Source organism: Amblyomma mixtum, chromosome 7 (assembly GCF_055824585.1).
Source record: "Amblyomma mixtum isolate Tamu chromosome 7, ASM5582458v1, whole genome shotgun sequence".
NCBI classification, from domain to species: domain Eukaryota; kingdom Metazoa; phylum Arthropoda; class Arachnida; order Ixodida; family Ixodidae; genus Amblyomma; species Amblyomma mixtum.
The window spans coordinates 59,186,675-59,203,016 of NC_143018.1; the positions used below are offsets into that span (position 1 = coordinate 59,186,675).

Consider the following 16,342-nt stretch of genomic DNA (forward strand, 5'->3'; position numbering starts at 1 on the left):
AGGACCACTACACTACGCATCCCTGCGCGCTGGCGCAGAATTCGCCACTGGACATGAAACGAAAGTACACAACCCGTATAATCATAACCACATTGAAACCACGGTTGTCATCCATATCTCAGCCCTAGCCGAAGACATGAAGACTGACAATTATCGCAACAAGAATTAACAAGCACAAGCCTAAGCACCTGCACCACATTCTCAACTCGACGCAACAGCCGACGAACGACACCAATCACCGCACACCACGGCACACAACCCGTACAATCAAAGCCACATTATTTTCAGCACCATTGATGAATATACTCATAACGCCATAACTCTGGCTGTTTGTATGCTTATGTATCATGTCACATAGCGTCGGTGCATGCAGTCGGTACGTGGCGACCAGGTTTTTATGAGCGGCGTTAATGGCATCATCACTGTTCTTCATGCTTGGGCGAACGACGCCTTTTCAACACATTCCAACGGAGGACACCACTCTAGCTCTTCTTGCTGGCTGTCATACACCGCAGTGGAGACAACTGCATCACACCTACACTCAGGAACACCAGGGACCAAATGTAAGCCACTAAAATGTCCTCCTGAAACTTCATACGTAATTTCAGCGCGAGGATCGCATTTAGACAGTGACGCGACTACCAAATGCGGCCAGATCTCTCCTGATCCTCCTTCCTCGACTGAGGGTATAGGACTGGGGAGGTCTGGTCACTAGACAGTGAATAAACGCACACGGACGAACGCCGCGCTCAGAACTCTAACCATCACAAAGACCTGCAAGCCATTCAGTCACTGCCAAAGTTATAGCTGCTACAATGACTACAATCCCACTCACATCAACAATCCAACCGTCCCGATCGGACACGCCCTGATTCATCTACACAAGAACTCGCAGCCAGTTGAACGACTACCTCAACTATGCCACGGAAAGCCCCACAGTGTATATGTACGACAGAAATCTCGAATGTCTCCACTGCCTTGAATGAGAATAGCGAAGAGTGGAACCCACCTATCCGAACCTTGGAGGACTGGAAGACCCCACTGTGGTCAGCTGACCTGGCCAGGCGGAACGCCGTTTGCCATGCTACATACATCCTGGAGCAAAACCACATTAACGTTAAGACTTTGAGTGGAATCGTGCGGAAACCCAAGGGGCCTGCGTGACTCTAATTGTCTTGCAAATTGAGAACAGAGATAATAATAAACTTCATTTGACTCTTTGAGGAGAAAGGCTTCATTCTGTCGCAGGCGTGCTACTGTCGCTTGGTGGCCATGATCTCATGGATCTCAGCGACCTGGTCAGCTCTGTGAGCAACTTGTGTTGCCACTAATCCGAACTGCGCAGCGCGGTCTCCCACTGCTCGTTTGTCGTCATTCGGCTGAAGGGGTTCTTACTGGAGGCCTACATGTTTTGGATGAGGTTACCGTACTCTCCGTAGATTTTGCAATCTGCAGAGTATAATCGATGAATTTAGGCTAGTGTTGCTGGAGCTGCCTGAGAGAGCATCAGCGTGGGGTTGGGAGGGGATATTCCATTATGCTCATTAGATATTCCATTCTGCTTCTTGCTCACTAGAGGAGAGTAGATGGTTCCTAACTGATCTGGCCCGGTGGTTTGGGAGCTCCTACCCGGATAGTTAGTCATCGGGATGTTGCTAACCTTTACGTTTCCTGGGAGGCCTGAGTGTGTAGAGGTCCATATTGGTTTGACTCGATTTTCTGGGCGGTATTTGCCAATTATTTTTGCGGCCGGGTGGAGTACTCTGCCTTTTATGAAGTTATCTATCGCAGTTTCCGAGTTCCTTCTTACGGTCTTTTCATGCGAGACTTATGCACATGGCGTATGCTATTGCTGCTGCTTATGCTTCTTCCGCACTTTTCACTGCTATAGTTGCCGCTCCTCTGTATTTTTCTTTGTGGTCAGATATAGCCACAACATATGTCTCTTTGTGCCTGTACTCGGCAGCGTCGACATACAGCACTGTCTTGTCTTTAAGTTTGTTGTGCATATTTGCCGCACGGGCTTTCCTTCGGCTAATGTTGTGAGAGGGGTGCATGCATGTTTTCAAGCGAAGGCTTTTCTACGGGACCTCGTGCTTCGCGGAAGCGTAGGCGCGATACTGGTAACCAACAATACGTGTATTACGTGGGCGTTGCCTTCCCACACTACGGGGGGCGGTACACGGCCGCAGTCGTACACAACACAAACACACTTAACGGGCTCACTTTCAAAGCGTACAGTGCAATACACACGGAGGAGATTGCCATTGCTCTGGCTCTCACTAATCCGAAGTCGAAACACATCATCGCCGACTCGCGAGGGGCCTTTCGGAACTATGAGCTGGGCTGGGCTCCCCCACTTACTTGCCTGGCGCATACTGGAATATAGCTGCCGATGCGAAGGTCCAACACCGTGCAACCTGATTTGAGCCCCCGGTCACCAGGGACTCCAGGGAAAAGAACAGGCCGATCAGGGCGCCCGCGCACTCTCTCCCTGGGCTATCTCGTTGTCCTTAGAAGGCTACTCCGAATCTGACAATCTGGCGCTTACATTCAAACACATCACCGATTACTACAAGGAAGAGCACCGGCGCTACCTGGCCCCTTGTAAGGGTCTGGATCGCGCTGACGAGCGCCTCCTCATCAATATTCTCACTAACACTGCACTGTGCCCGCCGGTGCTTAAACATCTCAATACATCCTTTGATGGCGCGTGCCAGTTATGTGGGGAGGTGGCTGACACCTTCCACATGGTTTTGGGGGTGTCAATGAAACCCATCTATCTTCCCCCCAACGCCAGCAGAAAGTACTGGGAGGCGGCCCTGCTTGGCTGCCACGACCTAAAGACCCAAAAGGCATTGGTTCGATGGACGCGGGCGGTGTTGTCAGCGCTTTCGCATGCAGCCCATATCTCTCTCTCATCACCCTACGCACCTATGGCGTCCACTGACAAAGGGAGCCAGTTATGCTCACTTCGTTTGCTTAACATTATCGGAGTGTGTAATGCTGTCAGCGCCAACGCCAATGAACGCCGACGAATTATGACTTCAGTGCCGCGTTTCTGGCACAACGTTGTCAATGCCAACGCATGCAGCGCACATCTGTCACTACCATTTCATAGCTTAAAGCACGGCTAAGGAGTCCACTTTTCCAAGAGGGCAGTTATGCGCCTTTCCTTTGCTCTGCAAGCTCCCACTACATTGGTTTCGTAGCTTAAAGCGTGACTAAAGTGTCCACTGTCCCAGGGGGCCATTATGCAACTTTCGTTTACACGGAGATCGGTGGTGGTGGTGAAAAACATTTACCGTGTATTAATTTTTTTCAGCGAGGTGATTGGGGTAGGACCTTATTGGCCCTTTCCCCTCACTATGCTAGGCTGAGCGAAATTTTGAAGTGGCCCACACTATCGCATGGCATTCCTTCTCCGTCGTGGAGTTGCATTGGACGCTATCCATCTCTTTTGGTGCTTGCTGCTTCTGGACGAGAACGGCGCCTAGCTCCGCATTGTTTGCATCGGTATGAATTTCGATTTCGGCGTTTTCGTAGAACTGCCGAAGCACAGGCGGCGAATATAAGCCACGCTGAAGTTCCTGGTATGCTTCACGCAGCAATGTTTCTCTTTTGACTGGTTTGGGTTTGTGGGTTTAACGTACCAACGTGACTCGGGCTATGAGGGACACCGTAGTGGAGGGCTTCGGATAACTTCCACCACCTAGGGTTCCTTAACCTGCACTGACACCGCACACTACAGCGGCCCCTAGCGTTTCGCCTCCATCGACATGCGACCACCGCCGCTGTGATCGAACCCGTGTCTGTCAGGTCAGCAGCCGAGCACCATAACCACTGCGCCACAGCGGCGGCATGTTTAAGATTTGAATTGCACTTCCGACAAACTGCGTCAAAGGCTTGGTAATGCGCGAAATATCTTAGAAATCGTCGGTAAAAGGCACACAGCACTAGGAATTTGCGCCCAGATTTCTTGTCACGCGGCTGTCCAAATTGTGCCACAACAGCTTTTTTCTGCGTGTCCGGGAGCGTACTCCATCGTTGCTTATCACGTGGCGTGGAAAGAAGAGTTTCGAAGAGCGAAATGGCACATATCCAGTTGAACGGTTAGCCTTGATGATTTGGTCGCCTCCAGTACTCTACGGTGCCTTTTAATAAGTTCGTCAAGGCTATAAGCGTAGACGACATTATCTAAGCATACGTGACAAATGCCTTTCAATACTTCGTTCATCACACGCTGGAACATCGCTGGGGCAGAACGAAGTCCATAGGCATTACCTTGATTAACTCTCCCACGCTTTCCCCATAGTAAGAAGAAAACTTAGGTGAAAACCTTTCTCGGCTATGTCGAAGATTTCGTGTCCGCAAAACGTGTCGGCCGCAGTTTAGAACTTAAGTCTGCAGTGAAGCTCCGCCCACATTGAGCCTCTGCGCACAAAATTGCTCCACGACGAAAAAGTAGTCAGCTGTTCAAACGTTTCTTGTTACCTAAAGAACCCTATCACAAGAAAAAGATTGAGCTGTGACATTTTGTTACGTGGATTGTTTGATATAGTCCAATATTAAAAAGGGGATTTCGTTTACTTTTGCGATTCGCCAGCGGAGTAATAAAAAAAAACAGCAGTTGCTAACTGTATTTTAAGTTGTATCATTAGTTAATTTTTTCGGCATCAAGATGAGAGCTTTGAAGGTGCATTAGAGCGAATTAAGGTGAACTAATTATAAATTAAGATGGATTAATGTGGGCATAATGTGACGATACATTGGAATCAATTAAAGGTACGATTAAAAAAATTGCGAATTAATTGTGTATTATACACAAATTAAATGAATCAGTGGTATATAAATGAATGAATTGTGAATGAAATGCATTGATTGTGGATTATTTGTGTCAAAATTGTGTTTTAAGAGTGCCCTCTTACGTTTTTATTCAGGTGGTGGTAGTAGTCTATATCAGATCGGAGGCGTATGCCGTTTGCCCGAGAAAAAAAAAAGAGCTATGAAAAGTAATGTTTTGTTAGGCTGAGGTAATATGACAGGGCTTAGAATCAAATCCTGTGCCACTAGTTGATTTTATGTTGCTTTTAAACTTACCACTATGCATACCTTTTATTTTCTTCGGTCCTTCCTAGACGCACATCGTTATATCGTTAGCTTGGAACACCCCAAGGCGCGGTCCTCTCCCCCCTTCTATTTAATATTGCTCTCATCCCCCTAGCTCATAAACTCGCTCTCATCCCACACCTAAGGCATACCTTGTACGCTGATGATATTACGGCATGGACCACTCACGGATCTGATGGAGAAATTGAGGAAACTCTTCAATTAGCAGCTGACACCATCTCCGCTCATGCGTCATCTATTGGGCTCGAATGCTCCCCCTCTAAATCCGCGCTTCTCCTCATAAGACCGAAATCTGCAGCTAATTCGCCCATTCAAATCACTTTACAAGGAACCCCTATCCCCGTCACCCCCACCCTCCGTATCCTTGGCCTTTACTTGCAGGATTCCGGACGCAACGATCATACCCTTAAAACACTCAAGGCCTCCACGCAATCCGTGTTGCAACTTCTACGCCGCGTATCCTCCCTGCACAAAGGTTTAGACGAAGCGGATAGCATGAAAGTAGTGCATGCTTTTACACTTAGCCGCATTTTATACGCCACCCCATATCTTAAGCTGAACCGCACGGAAACAGAGCGAGTGAACGCCATGATTCGTCTAGCAACCAAGGCAGCCTTAAACCTACCCCGCAGCACTAGCACAGCCAAGCTCCTTGAACTAGGCATGCATAACACCTTTCAGGAAGTAGTAGACGCGCACCTTCAGACACAGTATCTAAGACTTGCCGCGAGCGCAACTGGCAGGCATATCCTCGCTTCCCTTCGCATCAACATTCCCGCTAATCAGACATCCATTATAGCCATTCCTCGACACATTCATACCCCCCTCGTTGTGAAACCTTTTCCCCGGAACATTCATCCCCAGTACCACATCCCTCGCCGCATGGCTCGCGCTAAGGCCCTACACAAGTATTACGGACAAGCCCAGGACGCCATTTGGGTGGACGCCGCGTGCACAACTCATGAAGCTGTAGCTGTTGGTTACAATCCAGCCCTAGCACAGCCCCTCACACACCGCCTTCCCTCGGACTGTACGTCTGAGGAGGCAGAGGAAACCGCCATCGCCCTAGCCCTTGTACATTCCAATGCAAACTACATCTTTAGCGACTCCAAAACGGCTCTGTTCAACTTCGCGAGAGGCAGGATTCACGCCCCTGCTTGGAAGTTGTTGAACACCCCCTCCAAAAACTTACCACGCAGGGTAGAGCTCCAGTGGGTGCCGGCTCACTCTGGGAATCCAGGAAACGAGGCTGCCGATAAATTGGCCCGAGGTTTGATTTGCCGGGCTCAGGACGGCCTCGGTCCAGGTTTCTCGAGAGAGCGGGCGCACACCTTTGCAGAGCTCACGCAAATGCCCCGCTTGGACCGTCGGACTTACCCTCCTCCACACCCCTCCCTTACCCATTCCCAACAGATCCTCTGGAGACGCCTCCAGACCCGCTCTCTCTCATCCCCTCAGCTGCTATCTCTCTACTGTGGCACCTCCCCTGCATGCACCCTGTGCGGCGACCCTCACGCCACACTCTCCCACATCCTTTTCGGCTGCCCTGCTGATCCTCCCCCGCAGGGACAGCCCGCGTTATCAAGTTGGGAGGACTGGGAGGTCGTGCTCTCGTCTCCGGACCCGCCATCGCAGCTTGCTGCGGTGCTTCGGGGTGCCGACGTCATGGACAAACACCGCATGAACGTTACGACGTAGAGTGGGACCGTGCGGTGGTCCAGGGACCCAAGGGGGGGTCTAACACACTTGCCATGATAAAGTTTTTCTCTCTCTCTCTCTCGTTATAATAAACTTCATTTGACTCTTTGAGGAGAAAGGCTTCATTCTGTCGCAGGGTTTTTTTGATTAATCCAATTATTTCTTATACATTTGAATAAGTTGTGGTTTAATTCAAACTGCGCGTGTGCTACCCAACTGCAGAAATGCACGAATGTTGGACCGTACTGCGTTGCCACGCATATACAACTCCACGCACCTGATTGATTACGGTCCTCCTTCGTGGCGCTACCAAGAACAGCAATTATCATTCAACTCGACCACAACACGCATATGCTTCAGCTCGACCGTTTTTTCCACAGTTGGTAATTTCTCTTGCTTTATGTTAATGACCTGCCTTTTTAACATATTGTTACGTTGCCCGAAAGGCTAGTCACAAGCAAGGGCGACCGGAGGGCAGAGCGAACAACACAGGTAGCACCGAACAAAAGCGCGCGCACACCAGTCAGGCACTTCCTTCTCATCGTCTTCTCTGAATATCCGTTGCATGGCCCCCCGTCCGGAAAAAAACACCGTCACGGTGTACTGGATGACGTCGAGCGGCAGGGCGAGAGGTAGGGTTTCAGGCGAGAGACGTGGACGATATCACGTTGAAGGTGGCGGGAGGAAGCGGGCTGGAAGGCCGGAGCGATCTCGTAAGTGACAGCAGTTACCTGGCGCAGGACACGGTACGGGCCAACATAACGGGACAGAAGTTTTTCGGAGAGGCCGACGCGGCGAGATGGGGACCAAAGCAAGACGAGGGAGCCAGGAGAGAAAGAGACTGTGCGGTGACGGCGGTTGTAGAACTCCTGCTGGGAGGCCTGCGAGGCGAGAAGTCGGGAGCGTGCAAGTTGACGGGCGTAGTCAGCACGGGCAATGGCGTCTTGGGCGTATTCAGAGGAAGGAAGGAAGGAAGGAAGGAAGGAAAACTTTATTTTACTCTAGTCCTTTTTCCTGCGGTCGGAGCAGCAGGAGTAGGCAGCAGCGTGTCCAAAGGCAATTGGGGCTCGCGGCCGTATAAAAGGTAAAAAGGGGAGTAACCGGCTGTATCATGGCGGGAGGAGTTGTATGCGAAGGTAACATACGGGAGAGCGAGGTCCCAGTCGCGGTGATCGGGGGAAACGTACATAGCGAGCATATCGGTCAGAGTGCGGTTGAGACGCTCAGTAAGTCCGTTTGTCTGCGGGTGATAGGCGGTGGTGAGCTTGTGCTTGGTAGAGTAGGACTGAAGAATGTCGTAGACAACCTTGGACAGAAAGCAGCGGCCGCGGTCGGTAAGAAGTTGGCGGGGAGCACCATGGTGCAATATGAGGTCGTATAGCAAAAAGTCCGCAACATCTGTCTGTAGCTGTACTGGTTGGCAGTGCCCGCGTGATCGCATAACGGGTGGCGTAGTCCGTGGCAACAGCAACCCATCTGTTGCCGGAGGTGAACTCTGGAAACGGACCCAGAAGATCCAAGCCGACGCGATGGAAAGGTTCTAGGGGCACGTCAATAGGTTGAAGTGTGCCAGCTGGGAGAGTAGCAGGGCGTTTCCGGCGCTGACACTCATCGCAGGCTGCAACATAGCGGCGTACGGAGCCAAAGCCACCTAGACTTACTCAAGGCCTCTCCGCTTGCTCCGTGACGTCACGCTAGTTGTCCGTCCTCCGCTCGCGACTGCGGGGGTTCGCCGGCAGTTTTAAGCGCACTTTTTTACTATCCGAGGTACAATGGCTTTAGAAGTGAGTCAACAAATATGACTTAGCGACTAAACAACAGCTTTTTAACCGCGAGCATGATTTCGCTAAATATCTTCCGTGTTAATTTATAATTTATGCTATGTTTCGTAGCCCTTGCAATATACTTCGCATTGCAGCTAAATGCTTCGTTTTTATAGCTGCATGATAATACTTGTGGAAGAGCATTGGACTGCTATAGTTCCTGCTCTTCAGTTAATCGCATTTAGTTCATATTAACTTCAAAATATTTTGTTCCTACACAGAAAAGCAGTAGAATGAAGCAGAATGCATGAGATGCAGTACCTGCTGCATCTCATGCATTTTGTTGCTTTTTAAAGAAATGTACGTTTTTTTGTCATTTTCGAAAGCGGATGGCGTGTTAGACATCAAAATAAACAAAATGAACGAAGTCATGGAAAACAGTAACATGAATACTTTATGGACATTTTATTGGTCACAGTGCTCTGCAATAAAATATTTCAATTCTTTAATTTTTTTAGTTTCCTGGCAGCTGCCTTCTTCTGACTGCTGTCCTGAATGGCGTCACTCTTTAGTTTACAAAAATTACTCATCACTGTGTTGGCTGCGGCTTTTACCATGAGCTGCAGAAGTGAATTCCCTGTATGTCCGTTTTCGCACTCGCTGACCGGAAAGTCTTCTTGAACCAGGGAAGACACTAAGGAAGCTACAATGGAGTGTTGATTGCGGCTCAACAAAAATCTCTCTTCATTTTCCCCTGTTGAAAGCTTTTCAACGACGAGCTTGCAGACAAGAACCATGTTAACAACACAAGGCTGCGGAAACTTGAGTCCACCTCTGGAAAGGTGGACGATCATGCTCATGTCTTCAGCTTCCAGGATCCTGTCCTCAACAACAACTGCGCTGGCACACGAGGAACAAGACAGTTTCTTAAGGGCAGCATGTGCGCAATAGCCAGCTATGTACGCTATCACGTCCATGTCACACTTTGACCGAGTAATGTCGTCCTCTGTAATAACAACAGAAAAGCTATCTGTGTCCACAATTGCTTGTTCATCCTCTTTGGTGCTTGTTGAAGCCGCTTCAGTTGGCAATGTCAGAAGCTTTTGTAGCCTCAGCTTTTTTTCCGACTCATACAACTGACGCACCGAAATATGGTAGTTCCTGCCAGCCAACCTGCGATAACTACCGAAACGGTCTTCCAAAGCGTCTGTTTGGAATTTCCCAAGCAAAACATACTTGAACTTCAGCTCCTCCAAACAGTATCGGCACACTTCCACAAGAGAATAGCAGGTGAGCCGAAGGGCAGTGTGGGTTTCCCTGGTGAGTGTCCCACTGGACATAGTTACTGACTTACAGGCGTCAAGCCAGTCTATGATTCCGCTGAGAAAGGTCAGCTGTTGATCATTGACTGATTGTACCGGTTCTTGCAGGCTGTCCTTGACTCTTAGACCCTTGTGAGGAGTTTTCACGTTCACTATTCTCCACCACGCCAGGACAATGTCTATGAATAAGGCGGTTGAGTCAGCAAGCGGGATCTTCAGTACTGATCCACGAGTTCGGAGAGCATTCGAGACGAAAGAGTTGATAACATTTAGGACCAGTTTCACGTTCTGGCGCTCCATAACTGTTGGATTTACAGCTTTCGCGTTAAGCCCATAAGCAGCTTTCACGAGTGCTGTTTTTTCTGATGAATAAAGTTTCCTAACAGCTTCGAAGGATACCGCTTTCATTCGGGGGGGCCCGTCAGGCATAACACCGGACAAATCAATTTCTGGGAAATAGAAGCATGTTGCAGGGTTTTTTTGATTAATCCAATTATTTCTTATACATTTCAGTAAGTGTACCGGATCCACAATGTAAAATAGCGGACGTTGGTTGTCTACCGGGTGAGGGTACACAATGCTCAGTTCGGGCTCTTTTGAAAATAGGGACATCATTTTGCGGTTCAGAGAGTTGTTGTCCGTTATGACAGCTATTACTTTTAGCCCCGTTTCTTCAATGCCGACTATTATCTTCCTCGTGTACTGGTGCAGGGTTTCAGCATTCATTCTACACACAGGCAGAATATGTATGACATCCTTGTTCGAGGAAAGCAGTGACTGTGTTATGAAGACATGGGCGGTTGTTGCTGGCTCTGACGAATGGGCTGATGCTCCAACTATTGCTCCTGCCTTGAAGTCAAAGAATGGTTTAAGATGTATCTCGTCAATCATTAGTGTTACGGTTTTTTCGTGGGGCTTCAATAACTTCGCTCGTTCCCGTATGTACGAAAGGAAATTTACTTGTTGTTGTTCCTCGCTGGGGTCACCTTGGTATTTGGAACAGACACGGCGTAGAGTTGATGGATGCGGCAAAATTAAGCTAGATGCAGATCTTGCAAAGTGATAAGCATGGGGCGAAATGGAGTGAAGAATGCTGGCAAAAACTAACATTTCTGAACTGTAAACACGCTTATTCGTGAGGAAAAGGCTGATTTGTTCATTCACAAATTTTAACAGCGCAACATCTTCCGTTCCTTCTTCAGTGTCTTGAATAAATTCGGATATCAGGAATCGAAAAAATGTCAAAACATCACGTTTCTGGCCGCCTGATTTTTCGGCACTTTTACGCAGCTGACCTTCAAGATTTTCAAGCAGCGCAGACAAGGCTGTTGCGTTGCAAACTGTGTCTGGAACTGCACTGCCACATGCTAGTGAATGCAGCCTCACCATGCCTATAGTTACAGATATTGTCAGATCTGGAAGGACTCTGACAGCACATTTCACGTATGGAGATGGCTCAGGTTCTACACGAAGAAACATGACGGACTCTTCGTTCGCAGTGACTGTCCAAAACTTGGTGTCGCAGATGTTGGCTAGCTTGCTTTGCAATTCTTCAAACGAAGGCACTGAATTTTTGCGTTTTTCTTCCTCGCTTGCCTTTGAAGAATTCTTGATGGCTTCCTGTATGGCGTCATTTTCCCGACGTGCCCTCTTTCTTGCTGGGGACTCGCGACGTGAAGGTGTAGAAGAAAGATATGATGGGCAATTGGGGAACACCGAAGGCACTGCGCCCTTTTGAAGTTGAACACGATCGCGCTTGAGCTCTATGGTTCTTCCTGTTTGTTTATCATGATGTGAGAGCTTGGTGATGAAATCTTGCTCATGGAAATGGAGCTCGCATACCTGCATGAGAAAGCTTAATTATAATTACATCCGGTTCTCTCGAAGCTATTCTTCAACAACTTTTAAAGTTACGGAAGGTTTTTGCTTTGTGTTGGGTTTTATGGTACATAAGCTAAGGCTACCAAAGAAGTTAAATTTCAGTTACTTACCTTGGAATGTATGGTTGGCGTAAAATCCTTGCGAGGAACTGCTCTCATCCAAGCTTTTCTGTGAGCTTCATCTTTGGGAAAACCAAACACTCTAACTTTTGGGCCACCGTCATAATTTCCGCGGCACCCCGGCACACAGCAACGGCCCATGTTGCAGCGATTACAAAATGTGCTTTTCTTTAGCACCACATCATGATTTCAACGTGCACAAGCCAGGAGAATACGGTATGACGCACTGCAGCTCGAAAACCTAGAAGTCGGAAAAGATAAATGTCAGCACGTTCGCTGCCTAACCTAACCACAGGCCTGCGTTTCTATGAGCCTGTGCTGCGTTCCACGTGCGCTCTCACCGTCGTTCGCGGCCGGACCGGTCGGGCGGGTCGGGCAACTAGTGTGACGTAGGCCCCTGTGGAGAGGAGGAGCGAACAGGCCTTGTCTAGTCTAGGTGGCTTTGACGGAGCGGAACAGGCCGGGCCAAAAGAAGCGACGTCGCGCACGGTCGTATGTACGCGATACACCCAAGTGGCCAGCAGTGGGGAGATCATGGAGTTCTTGAAGGATAGCAGGACGAAGGTGCTTGAGGACAACGAGTAGAAGGTTGGGGCCATCAGGATTGAGGCTGCGGCGATACAAGATTCCGTCAGAGAGCACAAAGTGCCGCATCGAGGGATCAGACGGAGTGGAATAGAGGCGGTCGATAATTGATCTCAAATCGTCATCGCGGCGCTGTTCTTCGCCCATGTTGGCAAGGATAGAAAACAGGTCGGCTTCGGTAGCAGTGCCAAACAAGTCACACTGGCCAATGGGGTAACGGGAGAGGCAGTCGGCATCTTGGTGTAACCTGCCAGACTTGTAATCTCCCAAGCCGCCCTGTAGGGTCCTTCAGAGAGGAGAGCCAGCATAGCGCATGGTGGTCGGTTTTAACCGTAAAAGGGCGGCCGTATAAATAAGGACGGAATTTGACAATTGCCCAGACAAGGGCTAAGCACTCACGTTCTGTTATGGAGTAATTGCGCTCGGGCCCAGAAAGAAGGCGGCTGGCATAGGCGATGACACGGTCCTGACCGGATTGTCGCTGAGAGAGCACAGCGCCGATGCCGTAGCCACTGGCGTCAGTACGGACTTCGGTGGGGGCCGCAGCATCAAAGTGCGCCAAAACTGGCGTGGTGGTCAGCTTGGCGATCAAAGTGGAGAAGGCTCGTTCTTGGTCAGGTCCCCAGTCGAAGGCGGCGTCTTTCTTCAATAGGTCGGTGAGGGGACGGGCGAGGTCGGCGAAGCCCTGAATGAAGCGACGGAAGTACGAGCAGAGCCCCAGGAAGCTTCGGACGTCGTGGCAAGATCGGGGAAGGGGAAAGTCTTTCACGGCCCGGATCTTATCGGGATCAGGGTGAACCCCCTGGAAATCAACGATATGGCCCAAAATAGTGATCTGACGTCTCGCGAAACGGCACTTCGAGGAGTTAAGCTGTAGGCCGGCACGACGAAAGAGGGAAAGAATCTGGGAAAGGTCTTCGAGGTGGGATGAAAATGTAGGCGAAAATACAACGACGTCGCCCAGATAACACAGGCAGATACAAAAATTCGCTTGTATGCTGACGATTGCGTGCCCTACCACACCATCGATTCCTGCCAGGACCATCTCAAACATGTGGCCCGCAGAGCTGTGGCTTGCGGACCGCCAGCCCTTCAAGTTTCATCTTGTATTACGAAAGCCCGCGCCAACTTCAGGAGTCAATATCACAACCAGACTTGTTTCCCAGCTGAAAGCGGTCAAAAAGGTACATCCGCAGATGGCACTCATTCTTTGCGGTAGGTAAAAGATTCAGGAGCCCCTGAATCTGCGTTACTTTCAGACGAACGTCAACAGCATTCAAGAGCGCACGACGAGGGGGATTCCGGACAGTCCTCTTTCTCTATTTCACCCCTCCGCACCCCTAATGCGAAGAACGAACCCACTCCCCAACATCGCTTAAAAAAAAAGAGCCCGCTCTTCAAGACACGGGAAGAAAGGCCCCGTTCCTCCCTTTCCTGCCTACCCTTCGCTGCAGGGCCGCAGAAAGTTGTCCGGGAGAGGACAATTCCCACATCAGAGTGGAAATCTTTGGTGTGCAAAATGGAAGGCAGTAACTCATTCACTCATTTTCATTAATTCATTCTTTATTCTCCTCCCCTCTCCCCCCCCCAAAAGAAAAGCTCAATGCTCTCCTGGGCTGAAACCTGAGTAAGCAGGTTGAAGTGGTCCAGGAGACCATTACATGGCCTTTATTGCTTTATTTCTACCTTTGCCTTTATTCTTGACAATGAGTCGCTAACTTTCGTCTTTTATGGGGCGTGCCGTATTGAAGTGGTAATAAAAGGCACCCATGATGCACTTCCGAGGTGCCACAGCACAGGTAATCGTGAATTGAGCCATTACCGGTGTGCCGGGGTGCTCGAGAATCAATAAACCATTGCTCTATGGTAGACACACAAATTGTGCAGTGCCATTTGGTTACTGTTGGGGAGAAACTCTGTTGCTGGTTTTTTGCTAGTTCATTCTTCAAAAGCGCCTCCCACTGCTGTCGCCATCACCTGACCTTCGAGCACGTTCGGTGTGCGCGCTGTGCGCGAGACGAAGAGAAGACTGAATGCCTATCGGTGGCTGTTCCGCCGCTCTGCTGTTCGTTAAAAACGTCGTATCAATCATCAGTGAGCTGACCTGCCACGCTGAAATGCTGCCGGACAAGCCAGGAAGTCCCAAGGGAGCTCGGGAACCTGGATCCGCCTCATCAGAGCGCCGCCGCCAGAGACGCGGTCCCGGCGGTCGAGACCAAGGCAACACCCGTTTGCCGGACATCCCTGGAAGCCCCTCGCGGAACCTTCCGGGCAGCGTCAGTGCACCCGGGCGCGCCCAACCGGCATTCCATCAAAGACGTCAGCAAGGTAGGCCGTTCCAGGTGGAAGATGACGACATTCGGTGCCGGGGTCATATTCTGAGTCTTCAAGGATTTAGCGAGGCTCAAATTGGTTTCCGCCGGGGGTGTTCGATTTGGACCCCGCACATAGACTTGGAGAGCCGTATTAAGGTTGCTATGAGGCAAATTGAGGTATCCGGTCTGGTTACCTTAAATATTGCAAAGGCTTACGACAGCGTTGAACACAGCATTTTGCTTAATAATCAGGCTAATGTACAACCTCCTTTGTACCTCTTTGCGTGGATGAGAGAGTTCTTAAGGAATAGAGCATTCTTTTGTTCTAAGGGTACGTTAACTTCTACAACATACGCCCAGTCTAGAGGGGTCCCACAAGGCTCCGTTCTTTCGCCATTATTGCTTAACATACTAATGCGTGATATTCGTATTCACCCAGCTATCAAAGTTTATGTATATGCGGACGATATTGTTTTTTTCGCTTCTGCCAAAGACATTCATATCCTGTGCCAATCACTGCAAGAGTATTTAAATGCTCTCGAAGTTTTAAATGCTCTGGATGCTCTAGTATCACTCTATCCTGATCCCGCAAGTGGATTCAACAAAATACATGGGTATAATATATGACCCGAATTTAGACTGGCGGCCACACATTAGAAGCATTGCGTTTAAGGTTGAGCGTGCCCTTGGCCGGTTGGTGAGGATCAGCAACAAAAAATTGGGTATGCGACGGGACACTCTACTCCTTCTTTATACGACCTATGTGCGGCCAATACTTGAATTCGGCTCCGTCCTCGTTTCTGTGTGCCCAAAGTACAAGCGTGAACCGCTGTTTGTTCTGGAGCGACGCGCTCTGCTCCCTTGCTTTGGTCTGCCTAAATCAGTAGCTAATGCTGTGTGGTACTTGGAGGCGCGGATACCTGGTCTCAATTCGCGGTTTGAGCTTAGCACTGTGCGGACATTTTTAAGGTGTTTGGAGCCTGTTCCTGGGTTGGCTAACCCTATATTTACAATGAACCAAACTCTTCTTTGGTACTACCTGACCTCGGTATAAGCTCCCTCAGGTGGTGTTCACTAATTCCCAGCTGTCAAATATTTCTGTGTCAATGAGATATTCAATACTAGTCAACCGCAGGCGGGCTGATACGGCAGTCTCCTCTGACAACACCCTCCCAAGGAATGCTAAGAACCTGTCCGCCAATGTGTTAAATGGACTTATGGAGGAGTACCTAGACAAATTTCCTAACCATATTGTCGTTTATACGGATGCTTCCCAGCAAAATGAAAAGGCAGGTGTCGGAATTTACTCAGGGGCTCTTGATTGGAGCTACTCATTTCGGGCCCCAGACTATACTATACCCCTATTTTCGTAGCTGAGTTTCTGGCCATGGAGTTGGCCTTAATAAGGATTCCCTGCAGTATCATTCGGGTTATTATACTCTCAGACAGCCCCGCCGTGGTGGCTCAGTGGTTACGGTGCTCGGCTGCTGACCCGAAAGACGCGGCGGTTGAATTTCTTTGGAGGAGAA

The 16,342-nt window shown here is 49.5% G+C and overlaps 2 protein-coding genes across 7 annotated transcripts in view; both read right to left on the reverse strand.

Moving 5' to 3' along the window:
* The window catches only part of LOC149336191 (uncharacterized), a 416,214-nt gene that overhangs the window by 333,512 nt on the left and 66,360 nt on the right, over nucleotides 1-16,342 (reverse strand). The gene's annotated exons all lie outside the window — the stretch shown is intronic.
* Nucleotides 9,089-12,054, reverse strand: LOC149336200 (uncharacterized). The gene is made up of 2 exons (XM_089554672.1): nucleotides 11,905-12,054; nucleotides 9,089-11,755 (listed from the first exon to the last, which is right to left on the reverse strand). The coding sequence occupies exons 1-2, from the start codon at nucleotides 12,052-12,054 to the stop codon at nucleotides 9,089-9,091; spliced, it is 2,817 nt and encodes a 938-aa protein (XP_089410798.1).

What these genes read in the sequence shown, in the direction of transcription:
- LOC149336200 (XM_089554672.1), bottom strand. Translation starts at nt 12,054, where the DNA reads ATGGGCCGTTGCTGTGTGCCGGGGTGCCGCGGAAATTATGACGGTGGC. An exon ending in CGCCAACCATACATTCCAAG is followed by an intron (nt 11,756 to 11,904) that starts GTAAGTAACTGA and finishes TTTCTCATGCAG; the next exon opens with GTATGCGAGCTCCATTTCCA.